This window comes from Podarcis tiliguerta (assembly GCF_965153285.1).
Source record: "Podarcis tiliguerta genome assembly, chromosome: 12".
In the NCBI taxonomy this organism is placed as follows: Eukaryota; Metazoa; Chordata; class Lepidosauria; order Squamata; family Lacertidae; genus Podarcis; species Podarcis tiliguerta.
In genome coordinates this window covers 35,791,438-35,819,426 of record NC_139545.1, presented here as the reverse complement: position 1 = coordinate 35,819,426, position 27,989 = coordinate 35,791,438, and the positions used below count along the sequence as shown (strand labels likewise).

The 27,989-nt window shown below is 42.9% G+C and overlaps 1 protein-coding gene across 1 annotated transcript in view; it reads left to right on the top strand.

The window, feature by feature from the left end:
• Positions 1–27,989, top strand: part of CUBN (cubilin) — a 134,775-nt gene that overhangs the window by 21,793 nt on the left and 84,993 nt on the right. Inside the window, exons 13-27 of the mRNA XM_083405700.1 lie at positions 601–713; positions 1,499–1,733; positions 3,352–3,533; positions 4,336–4,498; positions 4,594–4,784; positions 11,502–11,661; positions 13,200–13,378; positions 15,252–15,414; positions 15,712–15,928; positions 16,727–16,857; positions 19,891–20,077; positions 20,570–20,730; positions 22,141–22,322; positions 24,481–24,637; positions 25,634–25,821. Of these exons, the coding sequence (XP_083261826.1) occupies positions 601–713; positions 1,499–1,733; positions 3,352–3,533; positions 4,336–4,498; positions 4,594–4,784; positions 11,502–11,661; positions 13,200–13,378; positions 15,252–15,414; positions 15,712–15,928; positions 16,727–16,857; positions 19,891–20,077; positions 20,570–20,730; positions 22,141–22,322; positions 24,481–24,637; positions 25,634–25,821 (2,609 nt within the window). The remainder of the gene's footprint in view (positions 1–600; positions 714–1,498; positions 1,734–3,351; positions 3,534–4,335; positions 4,499–4,593; positions 4,785–11,501; positions 11,662–13,199; positions 13,379–15,251; positions 15,415–15,711; positions 15,929–16,726; positions 16,858–19,890; positions 20,078–20,569; positions 20,731–22,140; positions 22,323–24,480; positions 24,638–25,633; positions 25,822–27,989) is intronic.

Below are 27,989 nucleotides of genomic sequence, written 5' to 3'. Positions count from 1 at the left end.
ACTGCCTTCAGTTGTCTTCTAAAAGTCAGCTAGTTGTTTATTTCTTTGATATCTGATGGGAGGGTATTCCACAGGGCAGGCACCACTACCGAGAAGGCCCTCTGCCTGGTTCCCTGTAACTTTACTTCTCACAGTGAGGGAACCTCCAGAAGGCCCTCGGAGCTGGACCTCAGTGTCCGGGCTGAGTGATGGGGGTAGAGACGCTCCTTCAGGTATACTGGACTGAGGCTGTTTAGGGCTTTAAAGGTCATCACCAACACTTTGAATTGTGCCTGGAAGTGCAGATGGGGGCCAAATACTGTATTTTAATCTGCTGAAGAGAGCTTGTTGAGAAAGGAAGGTCTTCAATAGGCACCAAAGAGGCAATAGATATGTCACCTGTCTGGTATGTAAGTGGAGGGAATTCCAAAGGTCAGGTGCCACCACACCAAAGGCCCAATTTCTTCATTGTGCAGAAGGGACCTGATATCTACAGGAAGACTTCTCCTGCAGAGGGCTGGGTAAGAGGTGAGATTATCTTTTAGGCATCCTGATAGGTATTTCTCATTTCCTTCAAGGAACTGCTGATATTAACTTACTTACTCTTTTCCATAACTGCAGCGTGCGGTGGGTCACTTTCAGGCCTGTCGGGCTCATTCAGCTACCTTAATCACACTGAGCAATATAATCAGCCGGTCAGCTGCACCTGGGTGGTTCGGACTACAAACGACAAGGTAAGAGCTGCACAACCTGGGGGTGAAAGGGCACAACAGCAAAAAATCTTAGGTCAAGGGAGTCCAGAACGTAGATCTTTGGATGGAAGTAGATTGGCAAGGATTCCTGACTCTTTGTTGTTTAACAATGGCAGCAGCAAAAAGACTACCCCACCCCAAATTATGAAGAAAACTGGGGCAGTGGGGGAGCCAGAAGCAGATGTTTGTGAAGATGGCATCCCAGTTCTGTTCTGTTATTTCTTGGCTTTATTCTGAGGGTCTTTCTTTTTCACCTGGGTCTGGTTCATGTCTCCTGGAGTTCTAGTATAAATCAATGTAGATTCTGCAAGCCTGAGACCTGACCAGTCCTGTCTTTGGGAAATTCAAAGCAGGGATGGGGGTGGGGAATGTTCAGTCTGGGGACTCCCAAGCTTCTGGGAGGAATTCAGTGTCCCTGTTGAAATGGGATCATATGAAATCCAGAATAGCTATCAGGTTACCAAAATAGTTTGGAGCATCTGGTATTAGATTCCCTAGTCAACTTCTGTGTATATCCACCTCTTTATCTCTTCCTTTGACCTTTAGCAATGGCTAATCCTTCTGCCTGCTCTGGGGTTTGTCAGGAAATTATATAGAGCACCTCCAGATGTTCTGGCAAACATATGACTGTGTGGACAGGTGTGCTATCTAATCTGCACAGTGTAACTGTATAAACAATATCTAATCATCCTTCAGCCGAGGCTCTCATAGTCCACGGATAGAAAAAACAAGCAAATTAAATGAATCTCTCTGTTCTTTCCTGCTAGATCCTGCGGATCACATTTCCAGTCTTCCAGCTGGAGGAGAGTATCAGCTGCAGGTCAGGCTTTCTCCAGATTCACGATGGAGAGTCGGCTTCAGCAAACATGCTGGGGAAATATTGTGGGTCTTCTCCCCCAGAAGAGCTTTTCAGCAACCATAACTCTTTGTATTTCTGGCTCTACTCTGACCACATGATGAATGCACGAGGGTTTACAGTTCATTGGGAGTCCCGGCAGCCGGGTAAGATGCGTGAAGACAAGTAAGAGTGTGCCCGCAACACTAGGGCATTAATGCAGATGGGAGTCAGTTTTCCCGTGTGTGCGTTTGTGTGCCATTGCCCACATGAGAGCCCTTTCAATTGTATATCTCTGGAATCTGCCTTGAACTTTCCCTACCACATTACTGAGCGTTGCTTGATGAGTTGCATGTGCTGAGTGTTGTTCTTCCTTCCCCTCAATTAGTACTTCCCCACTCCACGAGTTCTGGAAACCTAAAGTCTGTTGTGGGCATGTGTGCAGCTATTTATTTAGCTGTGCACGTAGACATATATATTTAAAATAAAAAAATTAAAGTTGTTTTTTTAAAGACAGGTTTTTTAATGTACCAACACACAATGCACTTCATTGCAATCCAGAGTTCGGTAACATGTAGCTTTATATTGGATTTACTTCCTTTATCAGGTTTACCCTGAACAGGGAAAATCCAAATTTAATGCTGAGGAAGTGCAGACTGCCAGTTAGATAAGAAGCATGGCATTCGGGCAGTGCTGGGGGGTGGGGTGGGGATTAAGACAAATGCACCTTCAAATCTGCATTAAACTCCTGTGTGGATGAGCCCTGAACGAAGCAGAGCTGAAGACAGTAGTCCACATTTTGAAAACATTTGTTTTAAAATAGTTTTTTTTTTAATAATAATAAAAAAAGCTAGTTATGTTTATAGCTGAACAGTTTACTAATTGCAAGCAAAGTGAATAGCTTCTAATTCTGCTGCCTTAGGAAAACGTCACATATTATGCATTCTCTGTTTGGAAATAACATGGAAGCCTTGTGTCTGTCATATATGATTAACACGTGTGTTACTCTATGCCTATAAGCTGAATATGAAGTGAAGAGTGATGTCGCTTGGTTTATATTGGAATGGGCAGCAGTGCATAGGTGTTTTCTTTAAAAACAAAAAACAACCCACAACCTAGTGATGTCATTGAGAGTACTCTGTGTGTCTATGTCCCTGGGGTATTTCACTTCTCTGGGTATTTGAGTGCTTACTAAGGATTTCAGGCACCCTTAAAAATCATATGCCCCAGAGCTTATTTTGCTAGCTACAATGCCATCTCAGGTTGGTGCAAGAAGTCTTGAGATGTCTGGTTTTCAGGGCACATGACTTGTGGTTAGTGTGGCCACATATTCATCACTGAAGAAAGAGGAAATACGCCACAACGTTTCACCAAAAAAAGAGGACATGTGAGGACACAAATGTGCAGGGAAAAGAGTGCCTGTGCTAATTTCCATTTCTAGATGCAAATTTACCAACAATTAGCAAATTTAGTGACACAGGTCACTTGGTCACCGTCTTCCCCACCTGGTGAGATGAATAGAAATGTGATTCAACTCCCTAGAGGGAGGAAGATGGTGACCTGTGTGACTGCTGTCCATCAAGGGACAGCATCCAGGGCCCTGCTTTCTATACCCTTCTGGTACTTTACCTTGAAACAGACAGCCCTTCAAACAGAGGGCCCGTTAAAAGAGAGAACTGCCCTCTCACAAATAGAGGGCTGTCTGTTTCAAAGTAGGACAAGTGGCTTTTCTCCCTGTGGTGAAAATGTAAATAAGAATCCCCCATTTTTCTGTCTCCCCCTTAGTGTGTGGTGGTGAGCTGACTGGTACTTACGGCTCAATTAATTCACCTGGCTATCCTGGTAACTACCCTCCCAACAAGGATTGCTACTGGATCATCTCGACCAATCCCAACCTCCTCATCACGTTTGCTTTTGGCACACTGAGTCTTGAGCACCATGATAATTGCAGCCAGGACTACCTGGAGGTAAAATCTGTTAGAAGAAAAATGTTACTCATAACACACGCTGCTTTGGATAGACGATTACTGGTGCAGTCCTATGCATTTCTACTCAGAAGTAAGTCCCACAGAGGTCCATGGGATTTACTTCCAGATAAGTGTGCATAAAACGGCAGTTGAAAACACTTAAAAATTAGAAACTTTGCCGTATGTGGGGAGAGGTAATTCTCCTTGATAGGCCAGTATAATCCAATTTGAACCATTATTTTGTCACAAACACCTGCATAAAGACTCCAGCTGTCCAGATAAGCAGCTTAAATAAATGTCAACTTCAAATACAGTTGTACCTTGGTTTTCTAACAGCTTAGTTCTCGAACGTTTTGGCTCCCGAACGTCGCAAACCCAGAAGTGACTGTTCTGGTTTGCAAACTATTTTTGGAAGCCGAATGTTCGACGGGGCTTTCACGGCTTCTGATTGGCTGCAGGAGCTTCCTGTAACCAATCAGAAGATGCGCTTTGGTTTTTGAACGTTTTGAAACTCAAACGGACTTCTGGAATGGATTCCATTTGACTTCCAAGGTACGACTGTAGATGCTATACTGACAGCTCCCAGAATTCTTTGGGGGAAAGCCATGACTGTTTAAAGTCATATCTTAGTGCTTTAAATGCATGGTGGGAATGTGGCCTTAGTCGTGCTTTTAGATGGGACTTAAATTAACCAGGACTAACTTGGTTTCATTGGGGCTACTAGAAATTGGATTAAGTTCACCCCATTAAGTGCATATGTGTGTGACATGATATGAATATGTGGACTGGTGCTATTATTTAGATTCGAGATGGTCTCCTCCCTCAAGATCCCCTCCTTGGAAGATATTGCAGCTCTGTGTTGCCACCTCCTCTTCAAACCACTGGCCCATATGGCTTGGTTCATTTCCATTCCGATGGTTCTAATAGTGACAGAGGCTTCCATATCACATACACAACATCAACCGGTAAGTGTGTTTTTGCATACCGAGTCTACAGTTGCAGCTCTTCACAGGGCAAACAGATGCTGTTTTGAGTAACCTTTTCTTTTTCATCAATGCAGCGGATCCCAACTGTGGTGGAAACTATACAGGCAGCAGTGGTGTTATCCTGTCCCCCTACTGGCCCAATCATTACCTTAACAACAGGCAATGTATCTACATCATCCGACAACCACCTGGTGAAAAAATGATCCTCAATTTTACACACCTGGAACTGGACAGTCATCCCAGCTGCAATTGGAACTACGTTGAGGTGACTTTGATAGAATCATCACATTGTAGAGTTGGAAGGTGGGCTTTGAGAGGAGGAGGAAGAGGAGGATGGGCCAAATGAGATGAGACCTTTGTTAAAGATGTGATGGGATTCCCCATCTTTTAACATCTGTTTAAAAAACAATCGTGGTGGGGATTATCCTGGTTTGGACGAGATAGTGGCATGCTGGAGGAGAGGTGTTTTGTCCCTTTTCCCCTGCAATATTTTCCTGATTGAAATCAACCCTATCTGCACCATTAAGGAAGACCTTCCATGGGTACCTTAGGAGTTACTGGCCGGGAACCTTCTGGGTAACCCCTTCTCCCTCTGGTCCGTGGTCCTGGTATATTTTGAAGGGGCTCATGATACTTTATAAAAGAAATTGAAAGTGATAGGAGATCTATTCAAGCATCTCTAGAATGTCTCTGCACCAAAAAAAATAACAAATGGTGGAGGAGAAGAGTTTCTGGCTTAGGATATGCAAGGAAATAGACATTCAACTTCATAAGGGTCCAAAAGCCACAGAGGACAAGTTATCATCAATCAACAAAAGGCAAAGGTAGATCAGCACAGAAACATAACTATGATAAGACTGACTCTTTATCATCTCCGTATGATTGAGCGCTCAAGTTGCCGTGTGCCAAATACAAGATAAGGATAAGCATTGCTCAGTGAGTTTGCTTTGCCAGAGCCGTATTCTGCAAAGGGCCCTGTGACTTTAAGAGGTGCATAGAAGGCAGAATTGCACCAGGAGTAGCTTCTCCCAGCACAGAATGGAGTGCCATGATGGCTGTGCTCCTTACCTCTGAATGCCAGTTGTTGGAATCACAAGTGGGGAGAGTGATGATTGCATCCAGGCATCTGGGTGCTCACTGTGATAACAGGATGCTAGATTAGTTGGGCCTTTGGCCTGACCCAGCAGGAAGGAAGCTGTTATAGAAGTATAAAAGATGCATGGTTCTCAGGTGCTAAAACAGCCAACAGTAATATTGGGTCCAAAATATATATTGGCCAGATTCAAATAATTATGTAATTTGTTCCCTAAATCTATGGGGCTGTAGATTTGTTTCTCCTCCCTCAAGGAGGAGAAACTTCTCCCTCTGCAGAAACTTCTCTTGAAACTAAGAATTGCAAGAAAATGGGGGGAGGAGAATTAAAGGCCTCCAACTATCAGAGGGAAGATAAGACAAAATCTGGGAAATCTTAACTATGGAAATGATCTCACATCAATTAAAACAGGTGTGAGGAACATCTCCAGATGTTGATGACTACAACTCCCATCGGTCCCAGAAAGCATGGGCAATGGTCAGGGATGATGGGAGTTGTAGTCCAGCAACATCTGAAGAGGGCCAAAGTTTCCTCACAGCTGAGTTAAGGCTACAGCTAACCCCGAATTTAGCAACTGCTTTGTAGGGAAATGGTGTTTGGTTCTAGATGTAATCAACTTAGCTAACTGAAATTCTATTCACTGGCACTCTACTGATTAAAGTGTGTGTGTCTGTCTGTGTGTGTGTGTGTGTGTGTGTGTGTGTGTGTAGATGGCTAAAATGACATACAGTATTCTTTTATATACGTCCAAGCACTTTTTAATATATATTTTCTTTATTATTATAAATTTTATACAGTTTTAACATCAGAAGGTTTTACAATCATAATAACCTAAATACAGTCAAGAGCATTTCTCATTTGTTTTCAGGTGTGCCAGATTTTGCACAAAATCCCTTATTTTGCTCTTCATTGATATTATTCTTTAGACTCCATTATTTTAACCTCTTAGGTCACATATATATCTTTGATAGTTTTCCAGATGTGCCCCAATATCTCCTTCCCCCCATACTCGTTACTTCCCTTCACCCATGTGAGATCTTCTTTACACAATATTATTCCTCGTTGTGTTAACCGAAGTTTATATTTATTATTCCATATATATTATAGTACGTATTGTCTCCTTCCGTGGTTTACCTATTGCATATTAAATTTAAGCTCTAAATCCTAATCTTTCTATATATTCCTTTACGCACTCCCACTCTTTGTTGATTTTTTGATTTGAGCAGCCCCTAATTGTTGCTGTTAATTTTGCCATCTCAGCAAATTCACAGATTTTAGCTCTCCATTCTGATATTTGTGGGTTTTTTTCTTTTTTTCCATTTTTTTGCCATTAATAATCTGGCCGCTGCTGTTGCATAAAGAAATACATTCCTTTTGTCCTTGGGGATGTCACTCGTTATTAAGCCCAGCAAATATGCTTCCGGCTTTTTAGAAATTGAACTCTTGAATATCTTTTTAAGCTCTTCATGTACCGATGCCCAAAATTGTTTGACCACCTTGTACCCCCACCACATATGGCACATAGTCCCTTCCTCTGATTTACATTTCCAGCAGAGATTTGATTCTTTTAAAAAAACAAATCCTTGCTAATTTTACTGGAGTGACATACCAGTGGTAAAACATCTTCATTATATTTTTTTTTATCAAATTGCAAGCCGTAAAATTTATATCGGTTCTCCATCTAGCTAGGTGAATTGTCTGGCTTAGATCTTGTGACCATTTTATCATTGTTTATTTTATTATTTCATCTTTCAGTTCCCATTCCAGGAATAAACTATACATTCTCGATATTTGTCTCTTATTTGGTTGTAGGCGTTCACTTTGTAATTTTGATGTTTTCTTTTCAAATCCATTTTTTTGTCTTCTTTAAAACAGTGCACTACTTGGTAATATTGTAGCCAACTATTACAGTAATTCTTAATTTCTTCGTAGGGTTTTAATCTTACATCACCTTGCTCTTTAACTAATAGCTGTTCATATGTTGACCAACCTTTTCCCATATTTTGCTTTTTCATGGTTACAACTTCTAAGGGAGATACCCACCAGGGTATCTTTGGTTCTAAGAGCCATCGGTAATTCGCCTAAGCCTTGTATAATGACTTCCTGATTATATGCTTCAGGAAGTCCTTATTTACAGCCACCTTATCATAAACTAGGTAGGCGTGCCAAGCGTAGCGGTTGTTCCATCCTTCCAAGTCTAGAATCTCCGTATTTCTTAGCATGACCCAGTCTTTAATCCATCCTAAGCAAGATGCATGATAATATAATTTCAAATCCAGGAGGCCAAGCACTTTTGCTGTGTCTGATTAACTTGAGCTTTTTCCTGAATATGAATTAGTTTATTAATACAGTGGTGCCTTGCAAGTCGAAATTAATTCGTTCTGCGAGTTTTTTCGTTCTACGAGTTTTTCCGTCTTGCGAAGCACCACTGTGTATTGACGGTTTCCCGTAGGAATGCATTGGCGGTTTAAAAAAAAAGGCGCAAGACGTTTTGTCTTGCGAAGCAAGCCCATAGGGAAATCCGTCTTGCGAAGCAACTCAGAAAACGAAAAACTCTTTCGTCTTGCGAGTTTTTCGTCTTCTGGGGCATTCGTCTTGCGAGGTACCACTGTATACTCTGTTATTCTAAAGTATATCCAAAAGAGTTGAGGTGGTCTTTAAAATAAAATAAAGACTTTAAATTCCAGTAAAAAAAATATAGGGGGGTGGGGTTTCCACATCTAGTTTCCATGTGGCATCGGGACAGCTGTTCAAAAACAGCAGTCAAAAATTCCCCCATGCTACTGAAAACCCCTCGCTTCAGGCTCTTTGGGTCTCAGCCATCATCTGGGGATCAGCTGACTCATTTGTCTTTATATAGCTTGAAACTTGCCTTTTGAGGGTGGAAAAATGAGAAAGGGTTCCTGTGGACTATCTTTAATATAAACCGAACTGTTATCTACAGCTTTGGCTTGTTGCTGTAATAACATTGCTCCTTCCTTCCTTCCTTCCTTTGACATTGGTTGGAATGAAGTGTAATTAATTTCCAAATCAGGGGGAAGCCTGGTGTGTAATGAAAACAGACAGCTTCTGTTTGTTTGGGCTCATAACTCCCTCCCCTAATTGCTGGCAAAACGGCAGTGAAATCCACTGCAACAAGAGGAACAAAACTGTTTCTGCCAGGCCCAATCACTTTGTGTTAATTCAGCAAAGCATTTACCTTGTTATTTGGCGATCGAATGCAGGAAGTGTAGCTTTGTTCTGATGTGTCTGCATTTCTTTGGCAACTCCCGGCACCCTGATTCCTTGCACATCCACTCAGCTGAGGAATGGAAGCACAGAACACTATAAAAAATGGCTAACTACCCAATACTGGAACTGCTCTAAAGCATCCTAACGAGAGGTGGGGAGATGTTTCTTGCTATTGTTTTCCTTTCCATGAAAGTTCATTGAAAGGCTATTATGCAGGTCATGTAGGGTACCTCCAGACTGCCACTGTTTTTCAAGAGAGGCTCAAGTGTGTATTGTCAATTTAGGTTTCTGCAATTAAAGTAGATGTACCGTATTTTTCGCTCTATAAGACGCACCAGACCACAAGACGCACCTAGTTTTTGGAGGAGGAAGACAAGAAAAAAATATTCTGAATCTCAGAAGCCAGAACAGCAAGAGGGATTGCTGTGCATTGAAAGCAGCGATCCCTCTTGCTGTTCTGGCTTCTGTGATAGCTGCGCAGCCTGCATTCGCTCCATAAGACGCACACATATTTCCCCTTACTTTTTAGGAGGGAAAAAGTGAGTCTTATAGAGCAAAAAATACGGTAATGCTCTGCCGCCCCCAGCGCAGCAAATCCACTTTAAAAAGAAACCCAGACATTTTGCTGTTAGGAAAGTGATGCAGAAATGCACTGAAAAGTTTGGCACAAACAAATGATTAATGGAAAGACATATAAACACCCCACAAATGAGATCGAGATGAGTGCTTGTTATCCTATAACCTTCCCGCAAACAAATCAGAATAAATGCTCGACAAAGACCAAATATAACAGGTGCTTTTTTTTCCAGCCAGAGCGTGCCAGTGCTATCCACAGCAAGTTATTTGTATGACACTTTTTATATATACCTCCCTATTTAGAGGGGAATCCCATGCACAAATGCATGTGGTATGGATTATATTGTACATTGTGTGTACATGCCACTCTATATGGTGTACGCCAGCTATTCTTAAGTGGCTTCTTCTTTCAGTTTCATTGTCACAGACACACTTAAATGCACCCCAGAAAGCTGTGTCTAATTGCAGCTCAGTATAATGGAGGCACACAGATGTTTCAGAAATGTGACACGGCATATTTTTAATTGAAAACACACGAGAACAGCCCTTAGTGCCTGGGATCACTAAGAAGATGGTGCTGCTCCGATATCTTACCGTGATAGCAGGATATTTCATGCAGAAAGGTCAATCTGATACTAGCCTAAGGATTAAAATTATACAGGTATGTCAGTCCCTGGCTAGGCAGGACTTTATGGGTCACATTATACCAGCATGTTTAAAATAAATCAGAAATCTATTAACAGCTGTGAACTGAGATTAAGGTGGTTTATCCTTCCACTGTTTTCAGGTTGCATTCTACCCAAGACAAAGGTTTAGCACATTTCCAGTGGAGGCTGGTCCATTAGTGCAAATGGGGCACACACAAATGTGTGATTCTTTTTTTTTAATAGATTGCAGGCTTGTTCTGTGATACAGGATTTTGACATGGAGCAGGGGGCAGGGGCTTGAACTCTTTGCCCCATGCTGTTGTCTCAAACTGGATCTATGTGCAGTTGGAGCAAGCGGAAGCTTTCCCCATTCCCACAACGCAAGTGGTGTATGTCCAGTCTGGATCAGCACCACAGTGTGGGGGTGAAACATTAAAGCTCCTGTAACACCTCCCCCCCCCCCCACCTCTCCCAGTAGTAGTTGTGTGCTCTGGATCCCTTCCCAATAGATTTACATTTTAAAAAGCTTACACACAATTGCCAATCCCATGGCTGCCATTACGGCTAGTTTAGCACTAGTGGCAGATGAGGTCCTGTGTTATTGGTGTGTTCTGGTATTTCCCCTCCGTTCTCATCATTTCTTTCATTAAGGCTTTCATGAAGAGTGTGCCAGGGTGCAGACCAGGGCTGGATTTAGGTTTGATAAGGCCCTAAGCTAAGGTAATGGTAATGGGGCCCTTTATATGTCCAGCTGTCCTTTGTCAACAACAAATTGTTGACAATTTGCTATATGCTATATGGACCTAACAGGTATCTAAAGCTATTTGCACATAACAAAATATGTATTTTATCAAAGTAATTGATACAGAAATGAGCAAACCAGTGATATTTTAGGGCGCAGGCTGGCAGGCGGGGCCCATTATTTACATCATAGGAGCTACACAACACAAAACACTGTTGCTGTGCGTAGGTTTTATTTTATTTGTTTTTTTTAATCTTATATTTTGGAAATGTACATCCAGGTGTTTTTTTTCCTTTAATTTTTTTTGGGGCCCCCACGAGAGTGGGGCCCTAAGCTATAGCTTGTTTAGCTTACACGTAAATCCGGCCCTGGTGCAGGCATATTTGAAATAACACCATCTAACTTGTGAATGGTTCCTCTAGCCACTAGAGATTTGTGAATGATTCAGAGGGACTAAGAGGAGAGGTTGCCACATCTTTAACAGCTTACATGTAAAGATTAAAATCACCTTTCTACCTTCTTCAGCAGCCAATATGGGAGACACCAGTTCAGTAAGCAGCAGGTGTGTTTGAATGCTGTTGTTTCTTGAACTGGAATTTGAATTGGTCTGGGGCACACCCAGCCATTCCCTTGAAAACACGGTTCTGGTTGATGCTTACCTTTTCAGTGGTTTCATTTTCTTTTGTGCTCTAGGTCCGGGATGGTGACACTGAGATGGACCCCTTAATCAACAAGTTCTGTGGCAACAATACACTTCCTTCAGCTATCACTTCCCATGGCAGCAACCTCTGGGTCAAGTTCAAGTCCGATACCTCAGTACAAAGATCTAGCTTCAGGGCTGTTTATGATGTCGGTAAGGGAAATGGTTCATAAATGCCATGAGTCCTCACTTGAACCCAGGAGCAAATCAACTGAGCAAATTATTATCCCTTACCTGTGCAACACCCCCCTGTGGGTGGGCCGTTATGTATTTTCTCCCATAGAACTCACTGGTGTCTGTTGGTGTTTATAGGACTAGACATGAGAAAAACTCTGATGGAGCGAATTCAGGTTTCATTAGTCAATCTCTCTAAAGATTTATTAATCAATTCTAAAGTGAAATTCCATGGACAACCTGAGATGTGGTGAAGAGTTGTAGCTCAGTGGTAGAGCATATGCTTTTGCACGCAAAAGGGCCTAGGTCAGCAGTTCTCAACCTGTGGGCCCCCAGATGTTGTTGGACTACAACTCCCATCATCCCTAGCTAGCAAGGCCAGAGCTCAGGGATGATGGGAGTTGTAGTCCAACAACATCTGGGGACCCACAGGTTGAGAACCACTGGCCAAGGTCCAATTACTTGCACCTCCTAGTAGGACTGGGAATGACTTCTCCCTGATATCCTGGAGCTCCACTGCCAGCCAGGTAGGTCATACTGAGCTTTATGGACCAATGGTCTGACTCAGTATAAGGCAGCATCCTAGGTTTCAATTACTTTTAAATAAAGTTGATAGGGGAAAGAGAAGACATTACCAGGTTCTCACACGTCATCATGTGGGGGTTGGACTCGATGGCCCTTGTGATTCTATGATTCTATGGAGCACACTATGGACTTATAGTAGCTATAAGTATCCCAGGTAGGTGATGGAACATGCGGTAGGACTCAGGTTTGATCTTTAGCATGTCTAGGTAGAGTTTTCTCTCTGAAACCCTAGGGAGCCACTGCCATTCAGTGTGTACAATATTGAATTTGGATCAGTAATTTTGTTTGGTTTGAAACAAGGTGGATTTGATTTAAATCATTTATTTATTTTTACAGAAAGACTCATCCTTGCTGGTATAATCTTAATATTTACAACCAGGTGAAGGTTTCATTTTTGGGATAATAAATTTTCAGAGTAGTTTTTACAGTTATATAAAAAATTACTGATTTGGGTATACTATTAGAAATACATAGACAGATAATTATGAAATTATTGTGAGGTTTAATAAGTTAACTGTTTATATTTGGACAACTTTTCTGCTGTACTTTATTGGAAGAAGAAAAACAATCATTTCTTTAATAACAATTTAAACAGTTCATTTAACTAAAAAAATTACATTATAGCATATGTATCCATGTTTGTTAACTGATGTGGTTAAACAAATTCTTTTTTAGCACACATGAAAAAATTAAAACAAATCCTTATTTCCTGATGAATAGGCTTTGGACTGTAATGTAACTTAAATAGAAAACTATCTTTAGAAAGAGTTTTCCCCCAAAAGCATTTTATTTTAAAAATCTGATTTAAATTTTTAAAAATCTGATTATTTATTTATTTATTTTAAAAATGCCATTGATGTTTATCCACCCTGGTTTGAACCTGCTTCCTAGTATTATCAGTAGAATTACTAATGGTCCATTTCTATTGGCAGCCTGTGGAGGAGCTTTGTCTGGTGAAGGTGTCATCAGATCACCCTATTATACCAGGCCATTGTCTCATTACAAGATCTGCGAGTGGATCATCTCTCAGCCAGAAGGCCATCGAGTGATTCTGAACTTCACTGACTTTCGCCTTCATAACATCAGCAGTTGTGAATTGGATTATGTTGAGGTGAAGTGTTTTTTTTTTAAAAAAAAGAAAGAAACCCAAATATAAATGTTGGTTTATTGAGTTCAATTTTACCAATAGACTTAAATCTCAATTCTAAGTGTCAGTTCCTGTGAAACTGATGGGACTTTTATTCTGAGGAAACATATTTAGGGTTCAAATGAGGGAGGCAGGAGTGAAAGAGAGACAGAATAGAGTACGGTACTTCAAAGTTGGGTGAATCTGTCCGTTTTCTGTTTTTATTTTTATTTTTCAATCTTAAATACAGCTCTCCATGTTTCCACATCTGTTTGCAATTATTTTGAAAGTCCTAATGAAAATTCATCAGTAAATTTCTCCTAAAATACACACATTTCTGTGCAATTTGGCTTACTATACACATTATTGCAAAACACCTCCCTGTAATGTAATGATTTTTTGTTATGTTGTTTTCATTAATATGTGCACTTTACTCCAGCACATGCATTTTTGCAAACATTACTTGGATGGAGAAATGCACTGCAAAATTTAGAGAAGGAGAGCCGCATTTCGGTTCTGTTATTGTTTTGGAAAGCATGGATTAGGTAGGGCCACCTTTAAGTGTGAAAAGAATAACATTCCACTACAGTAGCACTACAGTAGGACGCGGGTGGCGCTGTGGGCCAGAGCCTAGGGCTTGCTGATCAGAAGGTTGGCAGTTCAAATCCCCGCAACAGGGTGAGCTCCTGCTGCTCGGTCCCTGCTCCTGCCAACCTAGCAGTTCGAAAGCACATCAAACTGCAAGTAGAAATAGGTACCGCTCTGGCGGGAAGGTAAATGGCGTTTCTGTGCGCTGCTTTGGTTTGCCAGAAGCGGCTTAGTCATGCTGGCCACATGACCTGGAAGTTGTACGTCGGCTCCCTCGGCCAGTAAAGCGAGATGAGCGCAGCAACCCCAGAGTCATCCGTGACTGGACATAACGGTCAGGGGTCCCTTTACCTTTATCTTTACAGTAGCTGAAGGACCATCACCCATGGGTAGAGAGCAATTTTGCATGCAGGAGGTCCTTGGTTCAATCCCAGAAATCTTTGAGTGAAACCCTGGAAAGCCACTGCCACTCAGTGTGTAGATGATGATGATGATGATTTATTATTTATACCCTGCCCATCTGGCTGGGTTTCCCCAGCCACTCTGGACGGCTCCCTTCAGATGTCTTCTAAAAGACAGATAGTTGTTTATTTCCTTGACAACTGATGGGAGGGCATTCCACAGGGCAGGTGCCACCACCGAGAAGGCCCTTTGCCTGATTCCCTGTGAGGGAACCACCAGAAGGCCCTCAGCGCTGGACCTCAGTGTCCGGGCAGAATGATGGGGTGGAGACACTCCCTCAGGTATACTGGGTTGAGGCTGTTTAGGGCAGGCATTGGCAAACTTGGCCCTCCATATATTTTGGGACTACAACTCCCATCATCCCTAGCTAACAGGACCAGGGGTCAGGGATGATGAGAACTGTAGTCCCAAAACTTCTGGAGGGCCAAGTTTGCCTATGCCTGGTTTAAATGTCAGCACCAACACTTTGAATTGTGCTTGGAAACGTACTGGGAGCCAATGCAGGTCTTTCAGGACTGATGTTAATATGGTCTCGGTGGCCACAACCAGTCACCAGTCTAGCTGCCACATTCTGGATTAGTTGTAATTTCCGGGTCACCTTCAAAGGTAGCCCCACATAGAGCGCATTGCAGTAGTCCAAGCGAGAGATAACTAGAGCATGCACCACTCTGGCGAGACAGCCTGCATACCAGATGGAGCTGATAGACAGCTGACCTGGACACATGGCCTGACTCTGTACATGCCTGCTTCCTATGTATGCTTAATGTGGCAGCTATTTCACGAGTTCTGCACATTTGCCCCCTTGCAGGTCAGAGATGGAAACAATGTGAATGCTCCTTCCTTGGGGAAATACTGTGGCGAAACTGTGCCTTCAGTAATTCAATCTATGCGTAACAATCTATATATTAAATTCAGAGCTTCTTCTGCTGAAAACCTTGGCTTCCTAGCTGAATACAAGTCTTTGGATGCAGGTAAATGTTGCCTCCCTTCCCCCACTCTCTCTCCTTTTGACTCCCCGCCATTGTCACCAAATTACCTGGACTGATGTAACGAAAAGCAATTAAACTGTATAATTAAATGCACTTTTTCTGGAGAAAGTACAGTCGTTACAAAGGGCTTAAATGCACAATGCAAACGCTTTTGTATAAAGTTAGAAAGTTTTAAACAAAAAAGTATATTATAATCAAACTGCTTTAAGGATTTATTAACTGTCTCCATAGCTGCCTTGTGATCCCTTGATTTATACCCTGTTTTCCTCTGCGGTATAGCATGTGGAGGGACTCTCACAGAGCCAAACGGAATCATCTCAAGTCCTGGCTACCCAACGATCTACCCGCATGGTGTCAGATGTGCATGGACCATCTTAGTTCAGCCTGGTCACTTGATCCGCCTGACCTTTTCATATTTCTACTTAGAATTTGATTATAACTGCAACAGAGATTACCTTGAAATCTATGACAACAGCACTATGACAACGCTGGGGCGGTATGTATATATAAAATCTGCAATCTGATACAGCAGGTGTGGGGAGCTTTTGGCTCTCCAGATGTTGCTCCCATCATCCCTTTGCCATTGACAGCGTTTGCTAAGGCTGATGGGAGTTGCAGTTCAATAACTTCCGGAGGGCCAAAGATTCCCAGCACCTGCCACACATGCTAATATGGAGGAATAAATCTATAGAATTCAGTGCAACTTGTGAGTAAACAGGTATACGACTGTAAGTGTACTTGACGTAGCCTGCTATCACATCAAGCTGTTTTACAACCTTTTAAATCCTTCAGAGTGGCTCGGGCAACACAGATGGGCAGGGTACGAATTATACTATCATCATTATCAGCATCCACTATCTAACTTTAATCAATACCCTGTCCTTTCTTTGTCACAACTTTGCCAGCCATCCTCTTTAAGGTATGGTAAAACAGAACAGTCCAATTTTTCTGCTCCTTATTACTTTGAAGGCTAAAATATTAACTGAACATTTTAAAATGTTTGGTGGTGACATACTCGATTGCAGATTTTTCCACCAGAGGTTATTTTATATTTGTTTATTTATTGCATTTATATCTCGCCTTTCCCCCAAAGAGCTCAAGATGGTCCCACGGTTCTTCCCCTCCCCGAATCCCCACAAAAACCCTGTGAGGTAGGTAGGTTAGGCAGAGAGTTGGTGACTGGTCCAAGGTCACCCAGTGAGCTTTATGGCTAAGTAGGGATTTGAAAACGGGTCTCAAAAGGGGGTTGATCTAACAGGTCCGTTATATGCTATTTATAATTGTTTTGTCTCAGGTACTGTGGGAGGTCGGTCCCACCATCTATGACCAGCGGTGGCAACACGTTAATGTTATCTTTTGTGACAAACCGCAATATTGCCTCTGAAGGGTTCTCGGTTAATTATGTTTCGTTGAATTCATCTACAGGTACGCTTTGACAATCACTGTATCCAGGACCGGTGTTCATGTTAGGTTCCCTGAGACTGGCTTCTTGGGAAGCAGATGCTAGGGTGGGTGGGGATGGGTTTGCCACGTAAGCTGCCCTGCAGCCCCAGATTCATCTTGCTGACCTCAGGTGTTGCGTGGAGGTAGGTTTGGGACAAATAAGCTTCAAACAGCAATCCAGTTGGCTAGTGTGCTTAACAGCTGGCAGTCCCACATTAGGGAGGAATGCAGCATTCAAGCCTGGCTGTAACTGGTAAAAGTAAAGGGACCCCTGACCATTAGGTCCTGTCGTGACTGACTCTGGGGTTGCAGTGCTCATCTCGCTTTACTGGCCGGGGGAGCCGGCGTACAGCTTCCGGGTCATGTGGCCAGCATGACTAAGCCGCGAGCAGCGCACGGAAACGCCGTTTACCTTCCCGCCGGAGCAGTTCCTATTTATCTACTTGCACTTTGATGTGCTTTCGAACTGCTAGGTTGGCAGGAGCAGGGACTGAGCAACAGGAGCTCACCCTGTTGCGGGGATTCGAACCGCCGACCTTCTGATCGGCAAGCCCTAGGCTCTGTGGTTTAACCCACAGCGCCACCCGCATCCCTCTGGCTGTAACTAGCCCATGATTAATTGAGGCTTGCCTTCTCCCAACAGGGCTGCAGCTAGTGACTGATGATAATGTCAGGGAAGAGGAGATCTTACTTAGTCCTTGGATTTTGAGTGAGCAAAGGCTGGCAAGGAATGTCATGCCTGGCAAATGCATTCACTCCAAGCTGCAGAGGGATAAAGATTCAATTTGAAATGTCCGTGGCTGAATGTTTCCTAACGGGCTTGCTTTTGAACTTACCCACAAAGGGTCTTTGTTTGGACTCCTTCTTTTCTCCGAGTTGGTAAAATTAAGTCAGTTAATTATGTTACTCTGTGCCAGTACCAGCAGGATTTCAAGTGCTGAGATTTTCTTCCATTGTCTGCAAAAAAATAATAATAATAGAAGAAGATAGAGTATGTTCTGTAGGGGGGGCGTGCAGGGTGAGTTGGAGGTTGCAAATATTAGGATAAAAGGACTCTCGGGGAAAGTAGCAAAACTCTTTTGACAGGGAGAGATCAAATTAAAAGAAAAGTCATGCCCAATGCAAGACCCTTCATCTAGCTTTTAAAATTAGAATCTTGGCAAATAATGGATCTGAAATGTCTTTCTGGAGGAACAGGAGAGGGAAATGTCCCAGCTTTAATTTTCTCAGTTGTGCAATGATGCATAAGAAAGAGACAACAAAACGGTGTTTTAATCTTCCACTGGCTGTTTACACACTTCAGCTTCCAGCAGCTTTTATTGCCCTTTGCATGAGAGCCAGCTTTGGACTGGCTTGGACTGGCAGGGATCAGAACCAGAAGGATCTAGCCATCTTCACACCCTGGCAGAGAAAGTTGTGCACAGCTACTCAGTACTATTTTACTCTCCCTTGGGCAAGCTGGAATTCATATACTGAAAATGGATGGAAGCACAAAGTTTCTCCTAATGGTTAATAAAAGCACCAAGACATCGGGTGATTTCCTGTTATTGACAAAGATCACCAACCCAAAACTTTGTGCATGCACTATTTAGAATTCACATGGATAGCATTTAATCTAGGAGCTGGATGCTGTGTTACTGAATAGGGTACCTCTGTTCCAGTTGGGAAATGAAAAAGGAAGAGTTACTGTAATAGTGCTGGAGATATTTACATGGAAGGACATTAGCCAAGCAGGATGTTTTAGTTTTATATTCATCTGTCTTTAATCTCCTCTGAACACTGTGCAGCTCTAAACAAAATAAGCGCACTAGGCATTAGGCAACCACACCATCGCTGCTTAGGTTTCAAGATCCATCCTCATTTACTGTGGAAGAACTGCACAGAAGAGATAATATTTAAATTTAGAGTTAATTGGTTTCTTCAAGAAGAGAGGAGAGAGAGAGAGAGAGAGAAGCACATTTCCCCTTAACTATATGCTCATGCTACTAGAAGGATAGCACATATTTTCACAAAAGACATTGTAATAGGAACTGCCCACCTACTTTGCAATGGGAAACCTCAAACTGGGGCTCCATCTGCACAAGATGGATATATTTTAGTGCTTGAATCAGGGCCTAGGTTTTCTCTCTAGCACAGCATATCCCAGCTTGACATTCATCGCCAGCCTTTGCTCACTCAAAATCCAAGGACTAAGTAAGATCTCCTCTTCCCTGACATTATCATCAGTCACTAGCTGCGGCCCTGTTGGGAGAAGGCAAGCCTCAATTAATCATGGGCTAGTTACAGCCAGGCTTGAATGCTGCATTCCTCCCTATGTGGGACTGCCAGCTGTTAAGCACACTAGCCAACTGGATTGCTGTTTGAAGCTTATTTGTCCCAAACCTACCTCCACGCAACACCTGAGGTCAGCAAGATAGATCAGGGGCTGCAGGGCAGCTTATGTGTTTTTGATCTCCACCTCCCATCACACCTGACTGTTGGATGGGCTGGCTGGGGCTGATGGGAGCTGGAGTCAAGAGAAGTTGGGGAAGGGCCACAGGTCAGAGAAGGATGCTCTGACATCTAGTGTTCTGTGAACCATGTGCCTGGGTCGTTTTTGCTCCTGCCGTTATCTCTCGCTAGCTATGTGAACCTGTCCTGATTTGGTCTTCCAGAAAAAGCAGAAAAGAAAACAGCAGAAAAGAACTTGGTTTAAGCTGAGGATGAAGTCCTTACCATCCCTTGTTTTTTAAAAATTATTATTATTATTAAAAACTTTTTTTGTCTAGATGAAATTTCTGTAAGTCATATATAAATAGGTGAAATCTTCTTTGAATCTTCGGTCTTGATAGATGCATTTTAGCTTAAAGCGATAGCAAAGAACAAGCAAAAATAGTTCATTTTGGGGGGAGGTGGTGGGTTAGCAACAGGGGTTGTTTCCAACTCTTTGTATCCTATGAAGATCTTTTCAATGAGGCCAAGATTTCCAATGTCTTTTAAACATTGCCTGTCTGTTTCGTTCCATTTCCTTTCAAGTCTGTTCACATGAATACACGGAGGCGTCCGGTGAGTTAACATCTCCAAACTATCCTGGCCACTATCCCAACCGAATGACATGCATCTACAGGATCCACGTGGGGAACAACAAACAGATTGCTTTGCACTTCACCAACTTCTCTTTGGAGGAAGGGGCCAGGTGTTCAAGTGATTACGTAGAACTCAGGCAAGTTTCTGAGATCTTCATAGTAATATCTTACAGGTTCATGAATCCACTTCACCTTGTAATGTACCTAAGATGCTCCCTCTTCCAGCCGGTATCCCTGAACACCGTACACTAAATATCCATTGCAACGTAAGGAGCTGTCTTCTACCTGGTCAGGCTGGTTGTCCATCAACCCCAGTACTGTCTACTGTGATTGGCAGTGGGTCCCAGGCATATCATCTTTCCATCACTGCTACCTGATCCTTTTAACAAGGAGACACCGGGGGGCTGCAGAGTTGTGGTGCTGTGCTGCTCACCTCACCTCCCTCCAGCTGCATTGCTGCTGCATAACGGGACAGAGAGGGCAGTGGCAGTGAGCTTGAATACCATCACTGGGGAGCTGACCCAGGAAAACCCCTGCCCCACATTCCCACCAACTGAACCTCTTTTGGTGATTGAACACACAGCATGGTTTCCTTTTAACCCTCATTGTGCGGTTCCTCTTGACTGCAGAGATGGAGGTTACGAGACATCGCCATTGCTTGGGAAATACTGTGGCTCAACGTTGCCTCCAGTGACAATCTCCCAGAGTAACAAACTGTGGATAAAGTTCGAAAGTGATTTTTTGCATACGAGCACTGGATTCTCAGCTTATTGGGATGGAACATCAACAGGTAAAATCAGAATGCCAGATAAAGAAAGTGGTGTCTATTACTGTCAGATAGGGAGGAAGATATTTGTTTCTCTATCTTGTTGGCAAATCCTTCCTGAATAAAGCTCTTTGGCCTTTCTTCCTGGGATCTGTGGGTGAGACTATAATCAGGTCCATTTGCCTGCTAAGGACAGCAAACAGGGCCTCTTCAGTGGTGACGCCACAATGGTGGAACTCCCTCCCAAAAGAGGCCCACCAGGGTTCAGTTATGCCTCTGCTAAAGATGCTGGGGAAAATGTAGGCAGGCAGAAATAGTTTTGGGTTCTAATATTTAGAATGTTGCATGCTATAATTTCTTACATTAATGGTGTGACCTTTCCATAAGCCATCTGGGCTTTTGCTAAAGAAAAAGCAGAGTACTGTATACATGTTATAAATGTGTAAATCTGTCAATTGCTATCAATTGCAGTATTGAATGCTGTTATATTGACATTCTTAATTTGGTTTTAGATATTCATAGATTGATTTTACTGCATCCTAAGCCCCCTTGATGCATCTTATGGAAATACTGTCAAATAAGTAAATAACTAGTTGCAAGAAGGAGCCATGAAACTGCTGGTCCATTAGGTTGAAAGGAACACTGCCTCACCAAATTAGGCTCCTTTATGAGAAAGGGCGTGACGCGGGTGGCGCTGTGGGTAAAACCTCAGTGCCTAGGACTTGCTGATCATATGGTCGGCGGTTCGAATCCCCGCGGCAGGGTGAGCTCCCGTCGTTCAGTCCCAGCTCCTGCCCACCTACAGTTTGAAAGCACCCTTAAGTGCAAGTAGATAAATAGGTACCGCTTTATAGCGGGAAGGTAAACGGCGTTTCTGTGTGCTGCACTGGTGCTGGCTCGCCAGCTGCAGCTTCGTCACGCTGGCCACGTGACCCGGACGTGTCTTTGGATGGCGCCGGCTCACGGCCTCTAGAGCGAGATGAGCACGCAACCCTAGGGTCGGACACGACTGGCCCGTACGGGCAGGGGTACCTTTACCTATGAGAAAGGGCAGGGTATAAATTCACTAAATAATTCTATGATTCTACAATTCTACAATCCCTTGGGAAAATTTATGGTCTCTTCTTAATGGAAGTGAAATTACTGATGGGGGTACCGTTACTAGGGGCAGGACTACAGCCCAGCTTTCCTTCCTCAGTGATGATACTTTGGTCTCTTGCCACTTAACCTTCAGTCACATTCTTGGTATCATCCAGAGCCACTGATTTTCAAACTACCAGTTCCCTGAGTAGAAAATGTTGCATGGCATATACCACTTTCCTCCAATGTGGATGCGAAATCTTAAGGATTTCTCCCTTACTGGACATGCACTTTGGACCTTAACAGAGGTTGGTCAATGTGGCTGAGCTGTATTTTCTTTGTACTTGTTTTCAGGTTGTGGTGGAACCCTTGCAACTTCTTCTGGAATCTTTACATCTCCCAACTATCCATTGCCTTACTACCACAATTCAGAATGCTACTGGCTCCTCAAGTCAAGTCATGGAAGCCCTTTTGAACTCCAGTTTGACCAGTTTCACCTAGAGTCTCATTCAAGTTGTCAATATGACTATGTTGCTGTATGTACGATGGCTTATTTCCCCCCCAATAAGGTTGATTAGCCCCAAGAATGAGACTATAAATGTGGCTAAAGCAAGAATGGGGAGCCCATGGCCCTTCAGATGTTGTCCAAGTCCCATCATCCCCAACCATTCATTATACCAGTGGGGCTGATGGGAGTTGGTCCAACAGCATCTGGAGGTCCTCAGCCTTGGCTTTCCCCTTAGCTGCTGATTCCAGTGTTGGGACCACTATCATGAAGTGGGGGAACAGGGAAATGGCTAATAATAATAATAATAATAATAATAATAATAATCCCTCTATAAAAATAAAAATAAAAATAAAAAATTTATTATTATTTATACCTCGCCCATCTGGCTGAGTTTCCCCAGCCACTCTGGGCGGCTTCCAATCAAGTGTTAAAAACAATACAGCATTAAATATTAAAAACTTCCCTAAACAGGTTTATGGGTTTGGGAGCAAACTGCTACTGTTATAACTCCCCCCCTGACCGATCTTTTCCTTTCTGCACTGTCCCTTCCCTAGAGCTAGGATCAAGTTTGGAAGTCAGTAGTCAGTGGTTTTCTCTATGCTATGGCGAAGGATGGGCAGGGACTTCAGTCGATGTTCCTTCATAAAGTGTGCCATCATTTTAAGAAATTCTAGAATGTAATCTGCCACTTAAATTTTGCTTCCACAGAGAGCTGTCTTCTATAAAGATGAACATTTTTCAGCCTGAGCGGGAATGTGTCTTGCACATCAGGCTGTTAGCAAAATGCTTTAATGAATTATAAGAACAAAGGCAGCGAGTTCCCTAACAAGAACGCCATTGTCTGTCCATATTCAAATTGTTATATAAATGACCTGAATATTTTTCTTAATAATCAGAGCATTAGAATATTTTTTTACCCCCTGGTGAATGCCCCCCCCCTAAAAAAACCACACAATCAGCACCCAAATGCAGAACATTCCAGCCACTTCTGTTATTCCTGAAAGCGCATACAGTATGAGTCTAGCAAATATTTGAACAGTCAGCATTATCCTAATAGTGTTTATGTGCAGGGTCATGCCGAAGTTTTATGAGATTTGATTCTGATGAAAATTGCCATGTCACGGTGGTAGAACCAAAAGTCCCTTCCATTCTTTCATACACCTTTCCAATACCTGTGTGTAGCCACTGGCCTGGTTTGCATGACTTCTTAAGTCAAACTCTGGACTCCCAGAGAAGAGCCTGCAACCACTTTGCTTCCAACCACGGGAACACTTGGTTAAAGTGTCTCCTCGCTGCAACCAGGAAGAAACTATGGCTGCGTTTCCTGTTGAGCGAGGAGAGAGCTTAACTTTGAGACCAGGTTCAGAGCACACACTAAGCCAAACCTCATCTCCACATGGCCATAGCTGTCAACGTTTCCCTTTTTTAAAGGGAAATTCCCTTATTCCGAATAGGATTCCTCGCAAGAAAAGGAAAAGTTGACAGCTATGCACATGGCATGGGATGTAAAAAAACCAGCAAAGTGGCTGACAGGTGAATGTCTGCAGGGTTCCAGTAAGCCATGATTTCACTTACTGTAGCATGACATGCAAATACAGCCATGGTTTCTTTGCAGCTACTTTTGCACCTGTTTTCTTGTTTTTACTTTTCATCATGGTGTTATCCTGGCTATTCCGATATTGCATCAGGAAAAGTAGCACATACATACAGCAAAATAAATAAATTACAGCACCAGGATGAAATAATTGCCAAAACAGATTCAGGTAGGTAGCCGTGTTGGTCTGACGCAGTTGAAGTAAATTAAAAAATTGTCCAGTAGCACCTTAGAGACCAACTGAGTTTGTTCTGGGTATAAGCTTTTGTGTGCATGTATAATTTTCAATTTTTAAAATTTATTTATGCCAAAACAGAAACATCCCACAGCAGACATCTCATGGTACAGTATTGTGAATCAAATACATGTCTGTCTAGCCTTGTGTAAGTTCAATTAGCTGTACCCCATGGATTGTACAATAGGATTGCAGTATATTCAACATGTGCTCACTTGTATACATTCTTGAGGAAATACGAGATTAATTCCCACTGCACTGCACATCTACCCCCTGCTAAAAATTATCTATGATCAATTTAGCAGTCAGCTAATACTGTTTTTACTTCTATGTTTCTATTGCCCTATAACTATATAGGTCTATGATGGCAACAGTACCAATGCTAAGATGCTGGGCAAATTTTGTGATGACCAGATACCACCCACCCTCCACTCTACTGGGGACAGTTTGTATGTAAAACTAAGGACAGATGCCACTTTGGGAGGCGGAGGTTTCTTTGCTCGTTATAAGCAGAGTAAGTACTAACAATTTGATTTCCGTAACATCAATGTGGCAACCAGTTCCGGCTATCTCTGTGCGCATACCTTTGCTGATCCAAGTTATAAAGTTCCTTCCTCATTTCCATTTATTCAAGTATGTAATGACAAGACCAAGAAACATGACCATGAAGCTGAACTTCAGACCAAATTTAAAACCCTAGTGGCTTGGCCTGCAGGCCAGAGGTTCCCCACCCTTTCTATATAAGATACACTGTTTCCCATTTTGTTCCTTCTCTATTTTTTTCCTTTCCCCCATCCCATCTTTCCCTTCCTCCCCCCCCCCCTAAAAATCATGAATAAAAAAGAAATCAGCATGTTGGTAGTACTGCTGCTGTGATCCAGCTTGTTATAAAGATTTGCTTAAACCAGAAATTTGTCCTATGAGACAATGATGATAAACTGTATATAATATATTGTCTGGGATGGACATAGCAGATGTTTTAAGATATCTTTCTTTCCTTCCTTCTTTCTTTCTTTCTTTCTTTCTTTCTTTCTTTCTTTCTTTCTTCAAATACATGTTTATAAAGCCACTGAGATTTTTGGAAAGAGTGTTGGAGGATATTACATAAGAGATGATGAATAGGTGGGATTCTCCTCTACAAAATATCTGTGACTCTCATTATTAGTTATGGTCATTACAGTTGTACCTTGGTTGTCGAATATCTTGGTACTCGTATGTTTTGTCTCCCGGACGATCTAAACCCGGAAGTGAGTGTTCCAGTTTTTGAACTTCTTCTGGAAGCCAAATGTCTAACGGGGCTTCTGCGGCTTCCAATTGGCTGCAGGAGCTTCCTGCAGTCAACCAGAAGCTGCGCTTTGGTTTCTGAACCTTTTGATAGTCGAACGGACTTCCAGAACGAATTCTGTTCAACTTCCCAGGTATGACTGTATTAGTGTAGGTTGATGCTTTGAAAATGTAGAACAGAAAACTTTAGAAAGTATAACCTTTTTTTTCAAATGTTTTTCACAAGTTTGCCAGGGTGTGGTCATTGCCAACCGTAGCCAAGGCATCTTGGAGAGTTTGAACTACCCTAATAAGTATCCTCCGGATTCACTTTGCACCTGGACCATCCAAACTACAACTGGCAATACACTCAACTACAGCTTCTCAGACTTTAGCACAGAAGGAGGAGAAAACTGTGGGCGTGACCATTTAAAGGTATGAAGAAAATATTTCCTGTTTTGCATATGGTGTTGAAAGAGGATCTACCAAAAAAGGAACAAGGGCAAATTGAGAAGGAACTCTATTTGTTTGAGTTATCAAAGGGGAAGATATCTGAGCTTGAAAGAAGCCTACTAAACTAAATGCTGATTCACACTCTGCTTGAAATGCATGACTTTATAACATGGAGAATTTGTAAAACTGCACACCCTTCCAGAAATGCCCTTTGCCTCGTTTTTATTTTGTATTGAATTTTTAAAGCATAGGTAAAGGTAAAGGGACCCCTGATCATTAAGTCCAGTCATGGCCGACTCTGGGGTTGCGGTGCTCATCTCGCTTTATTGGCCAAGGGAGCCGGCGTACAGCTTCCGGGTCATGCGGCCAGCATGACTAAGCCGCTTCTGGCGAACCAGAGCAGTGCACGGAAACGCCGTTTACCTTCCCGCCGGAGTGGTACCTGTTTAGCTACTTGCACTTTGATGTGCTTTCGAACTGCTAGGTTGGCAGGAGCAGGGACCGAGCAATGGGAGCTCACCCCATTGTGGGGATTTGAACCGCTGACCTTCTGATCAGCAAGTCCTAGGCTCTGTGGTTTAACCCACAGTGCCACCCATGGCCCTTTTTAAAGCATACGGGACAACAAAAAACAAACTAATTTGAATAAAAAGAAAGATAGAAAAACAAAGCTCTCTTTCAGAGGTAGATCTTAACCCTTGTCTCACACAGAAGGGGTAGACCCTCCCAAATCTCACCTGGGAGCTTCCCTTTCTTCTCCCAGCTGCCCAATCTTGAGAAATCTTCCCTTCCCTGCCTCTCACACAGGGTCCCTCACCAACCAACCATCACTTTCATCTGCAGAAATGCCCTTTGCTTCTTCTGTCACCCTCCCCAGCCCTATTTTTTCTCGGGCTGCCACTGATGAATGCATTTCTGCTCCTCTACTTTATGTACATTTAGAAAATATCTTAATACTTCAGTGACACTCAAAGCAAACCTTACCACCAGTAGGTCCTTGTTGTTGTTTTCTACTTTCTACAGATATAGTCAGTGATTTAAAGCTTGAGGTAAGTCTCCAAGGCATTGGTTCCTCTAAAACATGGATTGCCAATGTGGTACCCGGGGGCACCCAGGCACCCTCAGAGGCCTTCCACGGCACTCAGTGGGGTCTCCTCATCGGTTCCTTCTAGGCTTGAAATAATCATTCTGTTGTAGCTAATTGAATGGGCTGTGGTGTGTGCTTGGTCATAGCGTGTGTGAGTGGGGCCCATGACAGTTCCCTAGTTTGCAAATAGGGATGGGGAGACATTCAGTTCACTTTTTATTTAAATGCTAACTTGCCATATTCACATTTTCTGAAACACAATGAGAACCAGAGCACAGCCCCCACTTTCAAATTTGCACTTCTCCAAATTTTGCAATGCAATTATCCAGCCAAGTCTTCTTCTTCTTTGGCGATCACTCATAGCCAAGTAAGATTGTCTTCCATAAACACGGTTTTAACAATGAGTCTGTAAGTGATTGTGGAGGCCAATTCTGGATCCACACATCCTTCCACAGTGGGGACATAGGTTCCTGGGTGGGAGTTGATCATGGTGAGGGTTTGCTAAGCATGCCTTCCTCTTAGTGTGTTTCTCCCTTTTGTCCTGAGTTTGAGCGTCTTCAGAGCCCATGACATCTTTGGGAAATGCTGCTCTCCAGTTGGAGCGCTTGCAGGCCAGTGTTTCCCAGTTGTCAGTGTTTGAGAGCCAGTGTGGTGTAGTGGTTAAGAAGGGTAGTCTCGTAATCTGGTGAACCGGGTTCACGTCTCCGCTCCTCCACATGCAGCTGCTGGGTGACCTTGGGCCAGTCACACTTCTCTGAAGTCTCTCAGCCCCACTCACCTCACAGAGTGTTTCTTGTGGGGGAGGAAGGGAAAGGAGAATGTTAGCCGCTTTGAGACTCCTTTGGGTAGTGATAAAGCGGGATATCAAATCCAAACTCTTCTTCTTCTTCTTATACTACATTTTTTAAAGATTTGCCTTGAGACAGTCTTTAAACCTCTTTTTTTTCATTACTGTCAGGGGTTCAGGAGCAGAGGCACAGGGGAGAGAGGAAATGGAGAGCGAGGGGGAGGAGTCTGAGGGAAATGTCAGCGATGACAACGGTCCGATGTCTCTGAGTCTTTC